Source organism: Gymnoscopelus braueri (genome assembly GCF_963280865.1).
Source record: "Gymnoscopelus braueri genome assembly, chromosome: 15".
Taxonomy (NCBI): domain Eukaryota; kingdom Metazoa; phylum Chordata; class Actinopteri; order Myctophiformes; family Myctophidae; genus Gymnoscopelus; species Gymnoscopelus braueri.
Window position 1 is genome coordinate 23409071 of NC_137620.1, and position 21498 is coordinate 23430568.

The 21498-nt window shown below is 41.2% G+C and overlaps 2 protein-coding genes across 2 annotated transcripts; both read right to left on the reverse strand.

Annotated features, from left to right (window-relative positions):
• Positions 1-2223: 2223 nt before the first annotated feature.
• On the reverse strand, positions 2224-6484 carry LOC308102001 (uncharacterized protein). Its single transcript, XM_080451579.1, has 4 exons — positions 5941-6484; positions 4809-4952; positions 3195-3605; positions 2224-2676 (listed from the first exon to the last, which is right to left on the reverse strand). Exons 1-4 carry the CDS (start codon positions 6353-6355, stop codon positions 2405-2407), a joined length of 1242 nt encoding a protein of 413 aa, XP_080307705.1. The 5' UTR covers positions 6356-6484; the 3' UTR covers positions 2224-2404.
• Positions 6485-8733: 2249 nt separating this feature from the next.
• Positions 8734-19060, reverse strand: mcm9 (minichromosome maintenance 9 homologous recombination repair factor). Its single transcript, XM_080451150.1, has 15 exons — positions 19024-19060; positions 17406-17590; positions 17157-17301; positions 16404-16510; positions 15994-16200; positions 15506-15587; positions 14885-15085; positions 14421-14546; positions 13990-14109; positions 13370-13544; positions 12852-13054; positions 12530-12739; positions 12067-12149; positions 11485-11630; positions 8734-10817 (listed from the first exon to the last, which is right to left on the reverse strand). Exons 2-15 carry the CDS (start codon positions 17568-17570, stop codon positions 8762-8764), a joined length of 4026 nt encoding a protein of 1341 aa, XP_080307276.1. The 5' UTR covers positions 17571-17590; positions 19024-19060; the 3' UTR covers positions 8734-8761.
• Positions 19061-21498: the final 2438 nt, after the last annotated feature.

The window sequence follows — 21498 nt, forward strand, 5'->3', positions numbered from 1 at the left end:
TTTTGAGCTGGTAGATCGACTATTTTCACTGAATGTTCGCCCCAGGGTTAATGTGGTTAAGTTGTATCTCTCTACTCTTATCTGTACAAATCCCCACAGGGATCAATAAAATCTAACATTACATACAGACTGGATTAGTGAGTCTTTGCGTGTAACAATTCATAATCACATTTATCATCATAATTATTTGTCTAGAGTAATATCCAGTGTGTTCATTAAACTCTCAAAATGGACCCAAAAAGATCTAATTTGTTAGTTTCAGAGCTACATTTATAGTATGGATTTTGCTGTCAGATAGTCTGTCACGTGTCAACTGATGAGCACACATGACATGCCATGATTAAGTATCAAAAGAAAGAAAATGTCAGCTTGATGCTCTGAAAAAGTTTCACTGTGCAAAATCAGCTAATGACATTTAGACCAAATTTGGTCTTCTTCATAAGATAAATGAATTGACTCAGGACCTTTGTCTAGGCTTGTTGTGTCACTTGTTGAGCAGAATGATGAAACCGGGGGAAAATATACAGGATATAATATACACACCAAAATGCAGAGACATACACATTTTATAATGAATTCCACTTCCATGATGCAGCTATAAGATTACCAAATATAAAAATACAAATAGAAAGTTAGATAAAAATATACCACTACAAAAGTGACAGTAAAAGCATACAAAGGTGACAGTAAGCGACCTCACTGCTAACAGTCTATCAGACATGTCAGTGTTCAATGCACTTTGACCTGGTGCCAGATGGCCTGCAAAATAAATCATTTATAGCAATCATTGCTAGTGCTTGTACCGTAACAGGTGTGTCCCCAACGTTCCAGCTCTTTAATAATTTTCTTTTTAGGTTGGGACACCAATTTTATACAAACAGGAGAGAACTCATACAGAATTCAAGATAATCAAGTGAAATTGGAAGTGATGAAATAAAAATAAAATAAAATGAGCCGGAACACTATAAAATGTAAGACATTAAAATTATCTTTGTGGAGTTTGCTCTCCTGATTGGAAAAAAGTTGGTATCCTGACCTTAAATGTATTTTCTGTTTGCTAAAGAGCTGGAGAGATGAGTAGATGTCTGTTCCCCGAATAAACAATATGGCAATGATTATGGAATATAGAGCTTAATTAATAAATAGATCTCCCAAATGTACACCACCTGTGATTATTGTATTGCAATTCTGACTTTTATATTCCAGAATTCTTTTTTTTTGTTGCCTATCTTATATTTGTTATAAGAAGGGAGGAGGTTCAGAATGCTGAAACCCTAAATTCAGTCACAATTCAGGCCTTTTTTATATTTATTCAATATTCAGTAGCTGTTTTTTTGTAAATTAATTCTGTCAGTCTGGGCCTCCCCCTGCTGGACATGAACTATTATGAATAGCATTCACTTGATACAAGGATGTGGACCAGAGAAGCAATTTGAATTATTGAAACTATTTAAAAACGGAAAACAAAAAACAGTGAACATAATATTTAAGCTATGAAGTGCACTAAATCCGTTCATACCAGGTAGTTATATATAGCTGGTAGGAATTTACATTTTTTATGTAATAATATATTTAGCTTTATGTGATTATATTGAGACAAATCGATAAATCTGTTGAATTCCATATTTGCTCTGGATGTCTTTATTTTATCATAACAACAGTTATTCTTAATATGCAAGGTGGAGTACAACTGTCACATACTGGTACTGTACTGTACGTCTTGTTTTAAAATATTTGTGTACAAATATGTTCATATGCATTTTAGTCAATAGAAATATAACCAATCAAATAATTGTGATTAGCTCATATAATTGCAGTCAGGTGATTATACTAATGATTATTTATCAAAAAAAAGTAAAAGTATACTTTTGTGAAAGCACCAACAGACTTTGATTTTTGTCCATATCGCCAGCCCTAGTTCCATCCTTCCAGTCATATGGCAGAACCACACTGTTAGGATTAGTTCCAGTTAGTATCATGTTTACATATTTCCAATAACTCTCTCCCCTTGAATTCGGAGGCTGTCCCTCAAGGTGCTTTGTATACAATCACCATCAGTCTGTTGAACCCATAGATATTATGAGAGTCCGAACACAAGCGCTCACCAAACCGAAAGGAAAAAGTTTCAAAAGAAATCAATGAAAACGTAATCCAACAAAATAGACAAAGGATAAGATGACTGCCCATATCTGGGCATTATCAAAGTTGTTCTTCACACTCTAGACAACTTGTTACGGTCATTTTAGGGACTTGTCCTTCTTGCAGGAATGTCTCCTCAGTGTCCACAGGTAAAAAGGTCATACCTCTAACCAGTCTCACACAATCTAACTAAAGTATTCTACAGTTTATGCTTGCATGCACGATATAAAAAATGATATAAAATGGAAATAAAGTTATTAGAAAATTATATTACAACTTGCTTTATATTCTCCTCGATTTCTTGCTTTATTTTCTCCTCCGACAAAGGCTGTGGTCTCTCCTCTGCTTCTTGCTTTATTCTCTCCTCAGCTACATGCTGTGGCCTCTCCTCTACCACGGTTTCATTTTCAGTCTCGCTTTGTTGGTGGTGTCTCTCGGACTCTGTCTGTGTCGCTCTCTCTGCATTGTGGCCCATGTGTAGCAATCGTGTCAAGTCTGAGACGGATTTCATCATTTCAAATGCATATGATGATCTACCTGTAAACACACGACATGTTATTTAACGTGGGATGCAAGAATTATCCTGATCAGAAAACTTGTTTACAACTGGCAGATACATTTGCATGTACTAGGAATCTACAAGCTCACAAAATGTCGCAATGTGATGTGTGAGCTTGTAGATCTGCTATTTTTACCAAATGCTCACCTATTTTCAGAATGCTAGGATTGATGAGGTTAACTTTGACTCAAACTAAACTTAAAAAGCCATATGCTTGGGAGTTAACCCATTTAGACCTGAGGGCGATTTTTTGAAAAACTTAAAATATTTATTCAAAAATTACAATAAATGTATGTTTCTATATACTGTACATAGCAACAGGAACCCCAAAAGGGGTTCCCGTCCTGAAAGGTATAGCTACAAATAGGGGTTCCTGCCCAAATGGGGAGATGACCGGAAATCATTCAGAACTTTTTTTTTTGTTCTGAGTTTATTATTTCACTTTTAGAATGATACTCAAATCAGTATTTGTGTTAAACTAAACAGGTCTAAATACCTTCAGACATTCCATGAGTAGCAGGAGATGCTCCCCAAATGGACTCATGAAATGGACTTGCATTAAAGCTGTTGTAATGTAAATCGGGTCCATGGTGCTGGCGATCCGGTGGGTAAAACGGATGTCGCGGTGCAGGTTGGCGGAGAACACCCAGGACTTCTCTGAAGAGTTTGACTTGAGTCTCCTGCATGTCTCTAAACATGGCCATTTGCCAGGTCCTTTCGCTCTCCTCCCTCTCCATTGCCTTCTTCCGCAGCCTCTCCTCGTAGTCTCTCTGCTCCTGCAGTCGGAGGTGCTCTCTGCGGTAATACTCCCTGTCCATTTCACCGAAAAGCTTTTGCATGTCCTCTGACATCTGCTGGAGCCTGGAGGTTTTTTTGGCCTTTTTTCGCGGAGGCGGATGAGGAGATTCTAAAGCACACACAAAAGGACATCAACAACTATTAGTCAAGTCACCCACGATTATGCTTAACATACAAGTTAACATTAACTTGTATGATGACCAAGCAAGGTACAAAACTGTCCTGTTAAATAAAATGCCATTTTTGTAAAATCTCAATTTCAAGTAAAATCTCAATTTCAACGGTCGTATGCATACTGTGGATTTCCACCTATCGGCTATAACTCTAAGCAAGGAACTATACTTAATTAGCAGCAGTTATTAGACATTACTGTCAAGTCCTTCTCTCATCCAAGTCCTTCTCTCATCCAATAGCACACCCCAGTGCTATTGGATGACAGAAGGACTTGCCAGCATGTCTCAGTGTGCACACACACACATTTTTATTGTTCTATTGTTGTGTTATTGTGCTACTATTGTCTATGGAGATTAAATGTCTCATTTGTGATTTATGTCCTGGGTTTAGGTTTGGTTAGAATCGCAGGAAGGCTAAAGGAAACAAGCATGACGATAAGTTGCTAATGGTGATGTACCGTTTGCAAATATCAATACAATTATATCTGAACCCCAGTGTGAGGCTTCTGGTTCTCAGGGCAAACTTACGATACTTTGCCCAGGCTCGATTGGCCGAGGCTCCTGGAAGTCAGAAGCCCCTGAGCAGCAAGGATTTACCACAGACGAATGTCTGTTTGGTGGAGTCACCTTACATTACTACTGTATGGTGGCCTGGGGAGTAATGATACAGTATGGCAAACATGCACAATGACCTTTGGGGTGAGTTTAACTAGAATTTTTTTTTAATGGGACTGTAAAAAAGCCTCGATGCAGGATGCCATGTGAGAATGGAATTGGATATCTGAGGGGGTTTCCATGGATACTACCCCAGGGACTTTCTTGACCCTAAATCCGTCCATGGCCTGCATCCACCAACCTGGTCCTCCAGGGTAAAAAACAAGACTCTACCCCAATATACCCAAATTTGGCGCACTGCAGCCAAGCCCCGATAACTCCTCATCCATCTTAGTCCTGACCATCCAGTGGAAGAACTCTTTTTTGTATTTTTTGTAATTTTACTCAAGTAACATTTTGAACACAGGCCTTTTACTTGTAACAGTGTATTTTTATATTGTGGTATTGCTACTTTCACTTAAGTAAAATATCTGAGTACTTCTTCCACCACTGAACAATCATATCTTTACAGTCTAAAAACTCACCTGTTGGACAGCTTTCTGTAGCGGGTTCTTCTAGGCCCACTTCGACCTCCTCTTCTTTTGGGGTTGTATATGTGGTTCTGTCGCCGCTAGTCTCGTCATCATCATCATGATCTCCATCCATGGTTGTATCCCCGGCTCCTAGGCCTGTCACAATTATTACATAATCACAATGATTTTTGCATAATCGCCATAATCGTTTCTATGTTGAAAATTTTCCATACATTTTCAAACATTTTCCAAAAATAGCTGAAATAGCAGATCTACAAGCTTACAACATGTCCTTGTCGTTGTAAACTTGTAGATCAGCTATTTCCGCTATTTTTATATTTATACAAGTATAAAATTATTATTAAATGTGTAATGTGTAATTTCTTTGTATATGGAAGTAAATTATTTGTCATATCTGCCCTTTGCAATTTATCTTATTTACAAAGCCCTAAATCTTTATTCTGTTCCAATGCCAACATGTTCAAACACAATTATATCGTTAATCACAATTATTTGCATGACAATTAATCGTCAACTTAAAACTATTATTGATGTATTTTATCTTTTTTTACATTTTTATATTTACAGTCTTGGCTAGCACCCCCCCCCCCCCAGTGCGTCCTGCACTTAAACCAGTAAAGCCCGTGCTTCTCCATACATGTACAAAACAATTGAAATAAGGTGCTTACCCGGTTGCCCCAAATGTTAACCCGCGCTTCGGAGTCTTTGTGCAATGTATTAGTCCATATTTTTCAATAAAGAAGTGTTTTAATCCCGTCTGTGTTGGATTATGTAGGAAGTTCACTTCTCAATGGGCGGTAATGACGGGGCGCATCCGGTGAAAACCGGAATTAAACTCAATGTAAACAGGAAGCAAACGTAGGGGGAAATGGCGTTTGGCCACAGACGGGATTAAAACACTTCTTTATTGAAAAATACAGACTAATACATTGCATAAAGACTCCGGAGCGCGAGTAAACATTTGGGGCAAGCGGGTAAGCTTTGTACACGTACGGAGAAGTACGGGCTTTACTGGTGAAAGTGCAGGCAGCACTGGGGGATGCTAGCCAAGACTATCGTAGATACGAAAGTAAAAGTCAGACTCGATAAAATACATCTATGACGATAATAGTGACAGCCATACCGGCTCCACCATCCATCGTCTCGGTGCCGGTGGTGTTCTCCTCAGACTCCTCGGGCTCCGCGGCGGTGCTCACGGCCCCGGGGTTCGCAGCCTGGCCGCCGCTGGACCCCCAGATCGACTCGCAGATGTCGAAGTACGGCCACTGCAGCCTTGCGCTGCCGCTCCTACCACCACCGTGGTGCTCGTTCACCGTCTGGTACTTCTTCCGCAGACTCTTGAGCTTGCTGATCACCTGCGCCTTCCTCCGGATCCACCCTCGTCCGCGCAGCGTGTCGGTGATCTTGTCGTAGACCACCGCGTCCCGGACGGTGCCGGAGATCTGCTGGATCACGTCGGCCTCGGAGCGGATCGACAGCAGAGCCCTGATTTCGGAGTCGGTCCAGTTGGCGGACACCGTGTGGCAGGCGTTGGGCATGTTGGCTTAACGCTGTGTTTGGATGTTTAGTTTATATCTATGGTTTTGATTGCACTGTTTTTCACAAAAATATGTTGTTTGTGTGTGTCCCGTGCAGGTCCTGTCGGCTGTTCCCACATTACACCGACATGGAACAAAACCGTTGCCAGTGGATTAACGGCAGAGTTGCCATATGTTATGAGAGAAATAAGCAACCAGTGGGAAAACAAACCCAAAAGAAGCAACTAGGCCACATGAGCACTTTAAACCTATAATATGCGTCGGCTATTTGAAAATAGCTGATCTTCAAGCTCGAGCTTGCAGATCTGCTATTTTCAAAAACTCTTGAAATAAAATGTGGAATATTTGGAATATTTTTTTGAAACATTCTAACAACAAATGCTCCCTGCCGGCACAAAACATTTATGAAAATATTTGAGAACCACTGGTTAAAAAAAAGATTACAAAACTTTGGAAGCAAGCCGAAATAAGCAAGTACACGTTAGAAACAAGCCCAAAAAACCACAACCACCAATTTTTACAAGCAACTTTACAGAAAAATAAGCCCAAAATCACTTATAATAAGCCGACATGGCAACACTGATTAACGGCTCAGTGCATGATGTGGGAAAAGGATTATTAATGTGGACCCGGATGTTTTGTATGGAAGCCCTACAAGGACATGATGTCTCCCTTTGTGCACTTGTGAAGCTGAATTTGCTCAATAAAGAGAAGAGATGGAGAGAGAACAGACTGATATGAAATCTGATCAGTGGAGGAAAAAGTATCAATACTGCAATGTAGAAATACTCTGTTACAAGTGAAAGTCCGGAATTCAAAATTCACTTGAGTAAAAGTACAAAAGCATTGGTATCAAAATGTACTTGAAGTACCAAAAGTAAAAGTACTCATTATGCAGAATGTCCCATTTCAAGTTTTCAAATGCATAAAAATCGTTTGAAAATAGCAGATCTACAAGCTCACATACGTCGTGATTGTTGACTATCGGCTATTTTCAAGTGGCCGAAATGTATATAGGGCTGAAGTGGCTGAATGTTTTGTAATAATCAAAATCTACAAAATAACTAGTAACTGAAGTTTTCAAATAATTGTAATGGAGTAAAAGTACAATATTTGCCTCTGGGATGTAGTGGAGTAGAAGTAAAAGTATTGGAAATTGGAAATACTCAAGTACAAATATCTCAATTGTACTGTAAAAGTACAGTACTTGAGTGCATGTACTTTGTTACTTTCCACCACTGGAAAGAACAGACTGATGGATATGAAATCTGATCGCTTTCCCATAAACTCCTGTACAAAAGCAGGATCAAATGTGCATTACATGTGCACAACTGCACATTAACTACTTAAGCCCTGTTAATAAAAAATACAGCATTTTTCATATAAGAAGACTAATCGATATCTGGAGAAAAAAACATTGTCCCTTTCCCTCGGCTTAAAGAGAAAATAATTCCTGAGGTTGGTTAAATTTGGGCCCTAAATTTACATAACCTCATAGAAATTATGAAAGGTCACTCAGTAAAGACAATCAATTTAAAGATGAGTGAATAATTCATTAAGTTCATGAGTCATCTTACAACTCAACGACAAACATAGAAACTATATTAAATACTCATTGATTTGTATATGTTTTGTCTACAATTGTGATAATGTATGAACATTAACCCATTAAGACCTGAGGCCGATTCTACAAATGCCTTCTAAATCAGTAGTTCTCACACTTTCAAGATTTTCCAAAAATTTAAAAAAAAATAGCAGATGTACAAACTCGCAGCGCGCCATGAAGTGACGCACTGTGAGCGTGTATATCTGCTATTTTTGAATAGCCAACGCAAAAATCTTAAATGACAATCCCGGTTTTAATGGGTTAATCAAATAATTTTGCTCAAGTAACAGGCTTCAGCTTACTCCATTAAAGTTCATTTATGTCATCAGGACACCGGACCGCCATATGGAAGACCTTTATTTACTCCTCCTGAAACCATAGACAGACAACAAAAGAAAAATGCAGACATACTGTATTTCTATTATAGAAAAACAAGACATATTTCTATATACAGTATTTATGTGTATATATGTGTAATATATACACATTTATTAATTCTTTGAGAAAAAATAGGCATATTTCAGGACGTCTTTTGTCCTTTCATTACAAAATAATTTGATCATCATGGTTTGTTGTTTTTTATACAGAAATAAATTGCAATACATGGATTATGACGCACACATGATAAACACACACACACACACACACACACACACACACACACACACACACACACACACACACACACACACACACACACACACACACACACACACACACACACACACACACACACACACACACACACACACACACACACACACACACACACACACACACACACACACACACACACACACTTAGACCTTGGCTCTCTTCCCAGCTTCTGTGTTCCAGTCAACGTCAAGATCGTCATCATTGAAGTCTTCAGAGTTGAACAGGGACAGTTCAGAGAAGAGGCCCTTGGATCCCAGACCTCCACTACTGGATGGAGGAGCCAGCGCGAAGCACTTCCTCTTCTTAGAATTAACACAGCTCCCAACAGTGGCATCAGCGACATTGTCACCATGGCCACCATTGGTCGTTGGCAGTTTGACTGTGTTGCTGACAATACCAGTGTGATTTGTCACGTCTTGTTGTGATGCGTGTCTATTAACGGCACTGTACTGAGGTAGGGTTTGCCTTTGGAAGGTCGCTGGTTGCTTTGGAAAAGCTGAAGCCATGTTGGGTTGCCACCCTGGTGCACGCTGTGTGCCAAGAGCTGGCTGTGATCCACTGTCCACAGCGGTTATGATGGATGTGGCCACTTGTCCTTCGGGTGCTGAGGACGTTCTGTGGTCTTTAATAGCTGTGAAAGTATTCTGTTCTTTAGAACCTGAGAAGTTAGCAGGGATATCTGTGTTAGACACAGTCTGGACTTGTCTGGGTCTCGTAGATGTGGTTTCAGATACAGGCTTTGGCTCTGTGGAGCCTGTGAAGGAGAAGCGTGAGAGCTTGGCCAAGGTGGAGGTGGCCACAGTGGGCTTGCTCCAGTCTGGTCTGGGTGGTGTGATCAGCGGATCAATGGAGGAGCTAGGTTTAGGGGCCGAAATGTTGTAGGTATCTGGTATTGTCTCAGAGCTAGTGAGTTTGTTTAGCAGCTGTTGCCGTTTATGCTGTGTGCCATCGCTCCTGGGGATAGAACTGGCCCCTTTCCTTATTTCACAGAGCTTTGTTCCCACAGCTTCTCTTGAATCATTCCCATCTTCTCTTACCACCTCCTTCCCTCCCTTCTTCCTGCCTACTTTGGGAGCAGTGCCACCCTCTCTCTTCGCAGCAACTATTTCTACACTGATGCCACCTGTTGGCAGATATTGGTGTTGCCTATCTTGACCCTCCCCTGGTCTGGGTGGCTCTCTTGTTGGGGCAGCCGAGTCCAGACTGATTGTAGATGTACTTGTTGGATTGTTAACCATGGCTGTTCTGCAGCTGTCAGTGTTGTTAAAGTCTATTCTGTCCAGGTGAGCAGATTCTGGCTGCTGCTGCTTGCGGTTCATCTTATCCCTTGGTTTGAAGTTGAAACTTGACAACATGGCGTGTAGGTCTGACCCTGTCGTCCTCTCCTGAACCCCATCAGTAGACACAATCTTACTCCCTTTTTTTGTCTCAAACTCCCCTTCCTCCTCAAGGCACCGATCGATCAAATTGTTCTTTGAGTTGCGTTTCTTTCCCACTGTGGGGGTGCTGCTACTTTGGGGGGTTATGGGGGCATCACAGGAGAACTCCCGTTCTAAACGATCTCTTTCATCTTTCCTGATGTTGCTTCCTCTTGCTGTCCTTTCTCCTTCCTCGTCATCGTCTTTGTGGTGATGACTCACCTGAAGTTGCTTTATTCGTTTATCTCGCAGCTTCTTGGAGACTTTCTGCACCACAGAGGCTGGAGCTTCTGAATCAGCTGTTGGCACCACTTTACTTCCGTGGTTCTGTCTCTTTCGATCATGTTTCCTTCTTACCTGCAATGTTGTAGAGTTCTCCTTTTGTCTCTCGGCCTCACTGTGGCTCCTCTGCTCTTCTGAAACAGTGCTGGCTACTTCACGGGGAGCTCCATTCGACGTGAATTTGCTGCCTAGCGATGTGTCGTCACCAATTTTCGATGCTCGCTGGACTTGCGCTGAAGTATGGATGTTGTGGTTTTGGGGTAACATGGCTGTTTCTGGTGATTTCGTACCATTTTCTTTTCTGTTGATGTTTTGTTGTGTTGACGTGATGGTGGTGGAGGTGATGTTCAGGGAAGACACTGATTCGCTGGCTGCTAGAGATTCGAACCAGTCCAGGCTGCTGTCCAATGTCAAGTCATTGTTGTCGGGAGTGGTTGGGTTGTGGGGCGGAAGGATCTGCGAATCTGTATGGTCAGAGCCCGGGCTAATACTTTTCAGGCTAGGGGGACGCAAACAAAATAAATAATTAGCCTAATGTTGGTAAGCACTGTTATAATCATATATCATTATAATAACTTAAAACACAAAACAGGAATAGATGGAAACATGATAAAAGTGAGAGAAAGAGAAAATTGAGCCAGTGAAGACTAAGAGAGGGAATATGGAGTGAGATGAACACACAGTATTCCAAGACTAGCAGAGTTAACCCTAGCGTCCCTATTCTGGGGCCAATCATTCGGCGAAAATATTTGGTGTAGAGGGACACAAGGAGGGGGCTAGTATAAAGACCCCTGGGGGATTCCGGTAAATTATATAGGGTGTATGTGGTTAAGGCCCACTTATACTCCCGTTCAGAACGCATGCTCACATACATTATTCTAAATAATCTCTACAAGCTCAATGCGATGCGTTGTGAGCTTGTACAGTAGATCGGCTATTGCGCTATTTTTGTGACAGTTGTACGACAAAGTATAAAGTAGGGCTTAACTGGTTAATCACACTAATCAATTAAGTTGATAATCTATTAGATTTTAGCTTCTCGATTATTCAATGAATCCAAAAAGTAATCGATCACAAACAAAGTAAACGATAGTTGAAGTCCTAATTAGTCTGAACTATCCTAAAAGAAAATGGCCACATTCTATGTAGATAAAGCGTATCCTCACCTGGCCAGTCTGTCCATGTCTCTGTTGAGTAGGTGAGGCAGGTTGAGCCCTTCCAGCACTATCTGACACTGTGTTCTATACTGTTGACAGGGCTCAGCAGGGAAGGAGGTGTGTAAGGCATTCACATTTCCCAGTAATGCGCCACCCTGGGGACAAGAGCAGACAAAACACCAATGGGCTAACAAAGAATACCAGTTAACAGTACAATGGTGGAGAATTGAACCTAGAGGAGGATGCAGTGATAGAAATCAAGTCAACTCAGTTAATTTGTTTCTTGTGGAGAGGTTTTGATGAAAGGTGATACCCTAGCCTCAATATGAGCCATTTTCCCCAGAAAAGATACTGGTTAAAATAGCATCTATAAGGTCGCAACATAAGCTTGTAGATCGTCTCTTTTAGGTGCACAATCATGACCCACAACTAAGTATAAATAAGGCTATAAGTCAATAATACTGTACGTGGCAAGAAGTAGAAGTTATTGAAAAAGTCTATTAGTGGCTTGGCTATGGAAATACGCATGCACACTTTATAATTAGACGTAGACATACTTCAAGGATGGTGTTGTTTGCTGACTTTACTCACCTGCATGGAGCACTCCATGACAGAGACGGCTACCACAGCATCCTCTATGGTCACTGTCTCTCTGTACATCAGCTTGGCATGGGCTGCACAGGAAAAACACCTTAATGATAGTCATATCATATCGTCTCTGTAAGGCAGAAACCTTGTATGTCCAAAACCGTTACTTTTCAGGAAATGGAAAACATAACCTGTGTTCCAGTGTAGTTATTTAGTCAAAAGCTCTTGTTAATACTTTTCAGGGATTCAATATTTATAAAACCCACAGACAGATTTAACGACTTGTCATTATAGGTGAAAGAGCGAAAATAGATAATCTACTGTACAAGCTCAACCCACACCCACACGTCTTATAAAACTACCAAAATTAAAGGTGCATTTCCTGTATCTCTACTGTGTATCTCCTCAACTGTACTATAGTATCTAGTAAAGCAGTAATTCTGTCAATTCATTTGTCTCTGCGTACCTTCAGCCAGTCTACTGAGGCTCTCCAGCATGCGGATGGTGGTGCGCGCAGCGTTGCGGCTGTCGCTCCGCCTCTGCAGTTGGTAGTAGCGTGTTAGGATCATGTTGGCCTCCTCGGATACCTGCGGTTGCAGCCGTTTTATCACACAGAAATAGGCTTTCATCTTCTCCATGGGCCACAGCGAGGAGGAAGCAGCATCACTGGCCTCTCCTGGCAGAGATGAGGAATCAGGCACTTAATGAAGGGCAATATCCCGTCTTCCCACTGGGGGTGGGGGGGGGCAATTTGACACCCCTGATATAGAAACAGAACCAGTTCGTACCTTTCTCCTCCAGGATAAACGAGGAGATGATGCGGTCCCACTCTGGGTTCCTGGTGTCGAGGAGAACCAGAACCAGATCAAAGCGGCTGAGCAGCGGGCTGGACAGGGCCACGTTCACAGACACTGGCTCGTTGGGGTCGTACTGGCCTTTGGGGTTAGTGGCTGCCAGGATGCTGCTGCGTGTGTTCAGTTTACACACCATACTGGACACAGAACATCAAATTACACATACTGTACACAGACAATCAGATTACACACCATACTGTACACAGAAGAAGAGTGATAATCAGATTAAAGACCAAACTGTACAGCGGAGAATTTTTTTAGACATCAAGGATAAATTAATTAATTTGTGCATCCTTCCAGTTAATTTCTTAATATTTTCTTTAAGGTCTCAAAAGGTCTTTCTCTTAATCATTCTCCTTCATTTAAGTGAGGTGAAGACAATTAATAGAAATGTAATTATAGTTTAACAAATCATCTAAGCAAGTCCCTAGACCTTGGTGTGTTTGCCATACCCAGCTTTGGCCACACTAATGGTCTGTTGTTCCATAGCTTCATGGATGCTGGTACGGTCGTGTTCCTTGATGCTGTTGAATTCATCAATGCAGCACAGTCCACCGTCTGACAGCACCAGAGCCCCAGCTTCCAGATGCCACTCGCCTCCATCCCTCACTGCTGCCACGGTCAAACCTGGATTAAATGACAAAAAATGTCAGAAATAATCAACAATCACTTATCAGCAGTGCCATGATTTTGGTATGTTTTCAGTTTTTCATTTGTCTAAGGACTTGACATTACTTCTCTAGATCGCACCCGATGTGGTTAAAATGCCTGTATATTTTAGGATTCTCATTGTAAGTTGCAAGCTTCTCTGGCAAACGGGTAAATGGAACAGACTGGACTCCTGATGGTTCAGGACCATGTATGTACCTCCCATCACATTGACTAAATATTGAATCACATCGCTCAAAATAACAATAATTGAAATGTCAATGTAAAGAAATGTCAAAGAAGTCAAGCAATTGTGGACCTTTTAACTGGCAAGTTGGCACTGGATGTGTGCAGTCTGTGCACATAAATCGGGATATATAACAGTAACACCCAATCATTTCAGCCTAGCTTGTGGAAGGAGTACCTGCATTTGTAGAGCCGATTCCAGCTGTGAGCACAGAGCGAGGTATAATCTTGGCAGCGTACTTCAGGAACTGAGACTTGCCTGTTCCTGGGTCCCCAACCAGCAACATATGAGACTCACCTACACATGGGACACAACCCTGATAATCAACAATACACTTGAACTACTGTATAACAAATATGAAAAACATTCAGCGTATTAAAAAACTATTAATTTCTAACATACAATGAGATATTAAACATGACTCAAAGCATGAAGACTGAAGCACGTCACCTGGGCTGTGCACCTAAAATAGTAGATCTACAAGCTCATAATGTGTTGCGCAGCGACATGTTGTGAGCTTGTAGATCAGCTATTTTAGCTGCGTGTCTGCACGACGCGATGCACAACCAATTATAAATCAGGCATTAGTGTCAAAGGGCCTTCCTTACCCCTGACTTTGGTTCCAGAAGGATCTATTCTCTGCACGCCCCCAGCCAGCACCAGAGCCACTGCCAGCTTCACCACATACATGCCAAACACCTGTGGGCACAGACTCAGCAAGATGTGGTTTCTGCCTGGGAAGAGGACAGGCAGGGACACAACGGTGTTGTGGAGGGACAGGGTAGAGAGAAAGAGAGAGCATGTCAAATATCTAATTTCACAACGGTGGACAAATGTAATGTACAAATGTTACATTAATAACCATTGAATTATTGAGGCTTTCTAACATTTAGGACATACTATGTTCGCGACTGTAAGTCTGTGTCCGCATGATTGCAGATACAGAGGTCGTCAAAAAAGTCAAATAATGGCCAATATATATCGGCCAAATTCTTTTTGTCCCTCCATGGCAATTTGGGAGACAAATCTTCCTGACAAAAGGTAAGAAGGGTTAGAGGTCAGTAACGGGTACCAGAGATGGGGTCATGTCGGTAGCTGTCCCAGAAGGCATCGAATTCCTTCTGAATGTCCTCCATGAAGAGAGCAGCGCTAGCTTGCTGGTTGTTGACTTCTAGGTTGTTTGCGTTGAGGACCAGCTCCACGTCGCAGCGTGTGTCATCATAGAGGGGCTTCCAGCGCTGGCACACCACCCCGTACACCGTTACATCATCTCCTGGAAACACACACACACAACTTCCATCAGAGGCATTATTAACCATAACTCTGGCATTGTGACCTGAGAGCAATAAACACGATTAATTGTATTATTAATACAGGAGCTTTTGAATCATATATAAAGACTCCCAGGGTAAGCTAAAATGACTCAAATATTCAATATAAAATTGTGCAATGCAAATATAACTACAGTAGGTGGTTATTATTATTACACCATAAATCTGAAACAATTAAACCCTATATACTTAGTTTACCAGGGTCCTCAAGGGGTCTGTAATTGGTCCCCTCCTTTTTTCACTTTACGGACGAAAATAGCCGATGTACAAGCTCATAACGCGTTTCGTGATGCGACATACATTGTGAGATTGTAGAGCTGCTAATTTCGCACCTCAAGCACCTTGCCATTTAAATGTTTTACCAGATTTGCAGCTGTCCACCAGGTCATCTTCCAGGACGACAACCATAGAACGAGGAATGCTGCCCACTGAAAGCCTCTGAGCCTGAAGGGACAAACAGCCACATAGAAATATTAACACTCTCCAGCACACATTTCTAAACATCTTTTGTTACTTGACTGCGTGTTGGGATTGAAGTAAGCAAAGTATGGAATTTATGTAGATCTCGAGATCCGCATAGAAAATGCATGGCTCAAATTTTGGGCAATTTTCAGCATGATCACAGTCACAGCCTACTTACTTACATTATAAAATAAAAGCCACACCGTAATAAATGAATAATAAACATGCACAATGCAAGACTAGGCTAGGTCAGGTAGCTGACACGATCCATCCAAGATACACTTGGTTTGCTTTAAATGCTTTAAATAATTATAAAAGTGGAGGATCACAGCCACAAATGAGCACTGCACACACAACCCACTGCTGGTGTACTTAAAGGTGTCCTCACCTGCTCTTGTATCTTGATTTCCTGGTAGTCCCTGCAGGCAGCGGGCTCAGAGCCTCCAGACAGACAGGTGAACTTGAAGGAGTTACAGCCGTCCTCGTTGGGACAGGAGGAAGGAGGGACGAAGGTGTAGAACTGTTCAAAGTCAGCCTGCACTGTGAACACATTGCGACATTTGGCACACATGTAATCCCTCTCGTACTCCAGGACCTGTGAGGGGGGCACATTCATTTCATGAATTAGTGGGATGTGACCACTACATAAAGGCCTCCCGATATACCAAACTGACTTGTGCCGACTATAACAGAATGTCGGGAGATCAGATTGGGACACGTAGTGTGACTTAAAAGGTGTTAAAAGTTGCTCCTGTACAGACTACAGACCAGACTTCAAAATCCTATCCATGATGTTACCTTAGTGACACTTGTGCGTATGACAGTCCCATTAACAGACAGGAAGTGTCCTGCATCCCTGGACCTAGGAATGGTGTCTCTAGTCAGCTCTGGACACACTGGAAGACCTGTGGAAGAGCATTTAATATAAAACAGAATACAAGAGAAACATTTGGAAATCAGTCTTCAAATCAAAAACAGACAATATAATAAAATGAAAGGCTTTCACAACATATCTGTGACTGCATACACAAAAGTGCATTTGCACACAGCTTGATAATTCAACAGAGTAATTTATTATAGCACAGCTAGCATAAAAACACTTGGTTGGGCTATTCTATAATGGCTCATTGAGAGAAGCTTCTCAAATTAATCAAAATGGAGAAGCCGTTTTCCTGCTGAACCATATTCGTATATCTCAGTCTGTTGTAAATAAAGGACTGTGGTGTCAGAGCACATCAGAATACATTCTTAACAAGCTCCACACCACAAAAACTACCCTTCAGACCTGGTTGTTACCTTTGTTACAATCACATCACAATCAAATCCACAAAGTGGTTTGGATTCCAAAGAAAGACCCTAACAAATTGGGTTGAACATCTCCAAACAGATCACATCTTGGTCATACCACACAGGAAGACACTTAATCAAGATGGTTGAATGCAGTTTGTGACTTGTGTGACATCTCCATCCATTCTTTGCCCTGACTAAGAGTAGTAGGAGTAATAGGGCATGAAAAACAGAAAAACATGAACAACCTTAAACCTCACCAACCTGTAATACGGGTGTGAAGAGAGGGTTTGACCTTCACCCCACCTGCCTGCGAAGCCCCCTGAACGATGTCCTCTGCTGCTCTGTGCAGAGCTTCATCGAATATAGCCAGTACTTCATTGGGGTAGGCATTGAAATAGTCACCAACCTGTGTCCAGAGAAGTTCAGAGATGAAATTGCATATTCACCTTCCCGAGTCTGGTCCTTTTTTTTATATCCTCATATGCTAAATCTAGTTACTGCTGCCATTACCTCCATGTTGGCTTCAAACAGCGTCATGGCGTTAATGACGATTGCATGGTGTAAGCTCTCATCGGTTTCCGTGACAATCTGGAGAATGCCACCACGATGATGCTCAGTCACGTAGGCCTCAAACACCTGGCTGATGAGGGCCTTCTGCTCTGCACTTATCAACATGATGGACCTGTTCCCATGAGCTGGGGGGAGAGAGCACATTCATTCTGCTTAACAACAGAGACAAGTGGTGTACAACTCATTGGAGGGATAGCGCTTTGTTCTGTCTGTTAGAAAAGATAAAATGAGTTCACAACACCTCTCACAGAGTGAACAGGGCAGTAGACCTTGTAATGATCATCAACCCATATTATAGTGGACGTAGTGTCACCAATAGTCTAGCCTGGGACATGACTTTATTATAGATACAAAAACGTCAGAATCGATAAACAAAATCTGTCAGTCTTGTCTTGTCCAAGGCTCTACGGTACTTTATTAACACGATTATAATGCTAAAAGGGGCTTGTTTCCCATTGTGGTCCATTGCACTCAATTCATATTCAATTCATCATACATATAATACAATACAATTTTTTTTTGAATAAAGCTTAGTAGAATCATAAGGTATATTTACAGAGAATGGAGGGGTGGGGGCCAGGGTGAGAGGATTCTACCATCAAGGTGTTCAAGGAGGAGAACTACACTACAGGACCACAATGGAAACAAGCCCCTATAGGGCTTTTTGTGTTATCCTTTTAACAATCTTTGTAAACCGTACCTCTGTACAATCTGCACACTGTTCATAAAGTATTCAATCAATACAAAAAAACACATATAGCAAACACAGGATTTTCAGATCTCTATAAACTGTGACATAATCCCCTTCTCTTTATCGTAGCATCAAGGCTAGCCCGCTAGAATGTCTGATATTTCATATAATGCATGTTGAATTCACAGCCATAGATTACAACATGGCACGCATGCATTGCCATGTGTACTCACCCTAGCTGTAGTATACAACCCTCGTAGACGTATTTATGATTCTGACGTTTTCAATCTACGAGAGTTGTAGGGTGCACTTCCTATAGTGCTTTGGACTTTCTGCACTATGCCCCGTAGACACTCCAAACATTGTACAAAATGAAAATAAAGGCGCTTACCCCCGAGCCCCAAATGTTAACTGGGTCTACGGGGCAGTAGTGTAATGTAATAATCCATATATTTCAATAAAGAAGTGTTTTAATGCCGTCTGTGGCCGAACGCCATTTTTTCACCCTCGTTTACTTCCTGTTTACATTTAGTGTAATTCCGGGTTCCACCGGATGCGCCCCCTCACTTCACGTCACTACCGCCCATTGGGAACTTCCGACAGAATCGGCCACAGACGGCATTAAAACACTTCTTTATTGAAAGATATGGATTATTACATTACACTACTACCCCGTAGACCCAGTTAACATTTGGGGCTCGGGGGTAAGCGCCTTTATTTTCATTTTGTACAATGTTTGGAGTGTCTACGGGGCATAGTGCAGAAAGTCCAAAGCACTATAGGAAGTGCACCCTACAACTCTCGTAGATTGAAAACGTCAGAATCATAAATACGTCTACGAGGGTTGTATACTACAGCTATACTCACCCAATAATTAATTGCTGCTGTGACTTGGGGTCAGCTCAGCCTCTTCTCATTTAATCTGAGTTCCCAGAAGTTTTCGCCTGCTCTGGCGAGGAACTTCTCATTTAGTTTCATAACTGAAAGATTCGGCAGAAAACGTGTATATTTAGTAAAATATCTCACTTTTCCACGAGATAAAGTAACATGGAGCACATTCTATGTAGGCAACGCGGGATGGCATTCACAGCAGCACTAAACACACACTAACGTCCCTCAATGAACAACACATACACTTCAAGTGTGATTATAATTACCTCCTGTATTAATTAATGCACCTGTTTTCTGTTGACAGACAGTAAATGTCTGAAGTAAACAGCGGTGGTTCTCAAAGTGGGGTTCTCACACTCACACACACACGCGCGATTCCTAGACGGGGGTCAAATGGACCCATTTGATTTGTACACTCTCAGAGTTACGAGGGTCTTTGAAATTAAAAAGTTTGAGAACCACTGAGCTAGACATAGCTCTGGTCCTTAGCGTTGGAATGAGTTCTCCGGTAGCGCGGCCTCTCGTCTCCAGTAAAAAAATAAAGAATACACTTTCGCTACTCACCAAAACAAAGACGGTTTTAAGATGTTGAAAGCCTTCTTTCCTTAGTGGAAACACTCGGAGCCCCCCATCTTACGTCTAAAATACACTTTAGGCCAGAAAAGAAAATATGTCACCGGATGGAAATATTTTTAGTTACTCCACTGCGCCCCCTACAGATCTGGTCAATGGACCTTTCCTATTGACAAGATCTGTAAGGGGCGCAGTGGAGTAAATACAACATTTTTCCTTCAATATTTTCTTTTCTGCCCAAAAAGTGTATTTTAGACGTGAGGTGGGGGGCGCAGAGTGTTCCCACTAAGGAATGTAGGCTTTCAAAATCTTAACACCGTCTTTGTTTTGATGAGTAGCGAAAGAGTATTTTATTTGTATTTATCTTTTACAAGAGACGAGACTCTGCGCTACCGGGGGTGTGTGGGCAACGGCTGAAAAGTAACATAGCATTAAGTAAAACTCCTTATAACGTTATGGACCAGAGCTAAGCTAGACAGACAACCCGACATCATTGCATCGGTGTGTCGTCTTTGACAACACGATCCATATAAAGACAAACGATACGGCGACAAATGTGAGTAAAGTACAGTACGTACCCAGTTCATATTTGCGTTACAGCATGACCAGCGACAACAACAAAACAAAATCTCCCGCGTTCTTCTTCTTTGTAGTTTGATTTCGGGAAGGTAAACCAGTTTAGAGACGCATTACCGCCACCTAACTGGAGAAAGAAGAGAAAACATATTTAGATTAATTTATTAATACAACATTGTGGACACCTCAAAATGTTATTATTAAGGTATGTAATTTTTTTTCCAAAATGTAAAACTATAAAGAATTTGGAAAATAGTCTGAAGTCATTTAAAGAATACATGATCTGAACAGGCTTGAACATTTGACATTTAAGGCCTAATATTCTACACTTGCAACAAATTGCTACAAAACCATGTGACCAGCCAGTAATTAGGGGCATAAACAAGTAGTTGAAGGGTAAATTTAAGTCTGACAAGGATGTATACCATGCATGTTCAAATCATGTAGGCTTTACGTTACTTCAGACAATTTTCCAAATTCTTTTATTTTACATTTTGGGGAAAAAAATCCAATTTAACATTGGTGGAGCCCACAATGTTTAGGTGCCCATTCTACAGTTACCGTTCGATAAACAGTTGCACACCTACAACAGTACTATTGTTATGTGAATCAGTATTTTTTTTAAATCAATTTTGTTTATGTATATATTGTAAATGTATATAGTTTTAAAATGTATATTTGCTTTTCTCTTTCATTAGATATAAAGCTATTATATTTTAGTCATAGTCAATTTATTCACATTAATATTCCAACATCATTGATATAATGTAAGATCTAAGGTACAAGCAATAGAGACAATAAAAATAATGTGACACTATATCTTACCTGCTGTTGTCCCTAAAGAGACCTAATGCTGTTTTGTCTTTCTTAGTGACTGAAGGTGATTACGCTTCCTTAATATATTTCCTACAAATTATGAAATGTTCCAATGTCTCTGGTTGGTTACAGTTTTTGCATTTTACAGATGGGTGCTTACTTTCGGGATCAATAATGGTCTGTCAGTCTGTCTGTCTGTCTGTCTGTCTATCCCTCCATCCATCCATCCATCCGACCTGACCTACTCTCAGACAAGTCATATTTTCCTCCCTTTGTTTTATCTAGTCCACTATCCTCCCAGCACCACGTCTTTGAAGATGTCATTCAGTTTCATTATCAAACCAACAGGCTACTCCCACCATACAGATTGTGCATTACATCCTATTGTCTTTAATAGCTCCACCTCGTTTAAACATCAACTTATGAGCTTGTGAAAAGGCACCCTTGCTCTCATATTTTATGAACTTTTTACAGTGGTAGAACCAC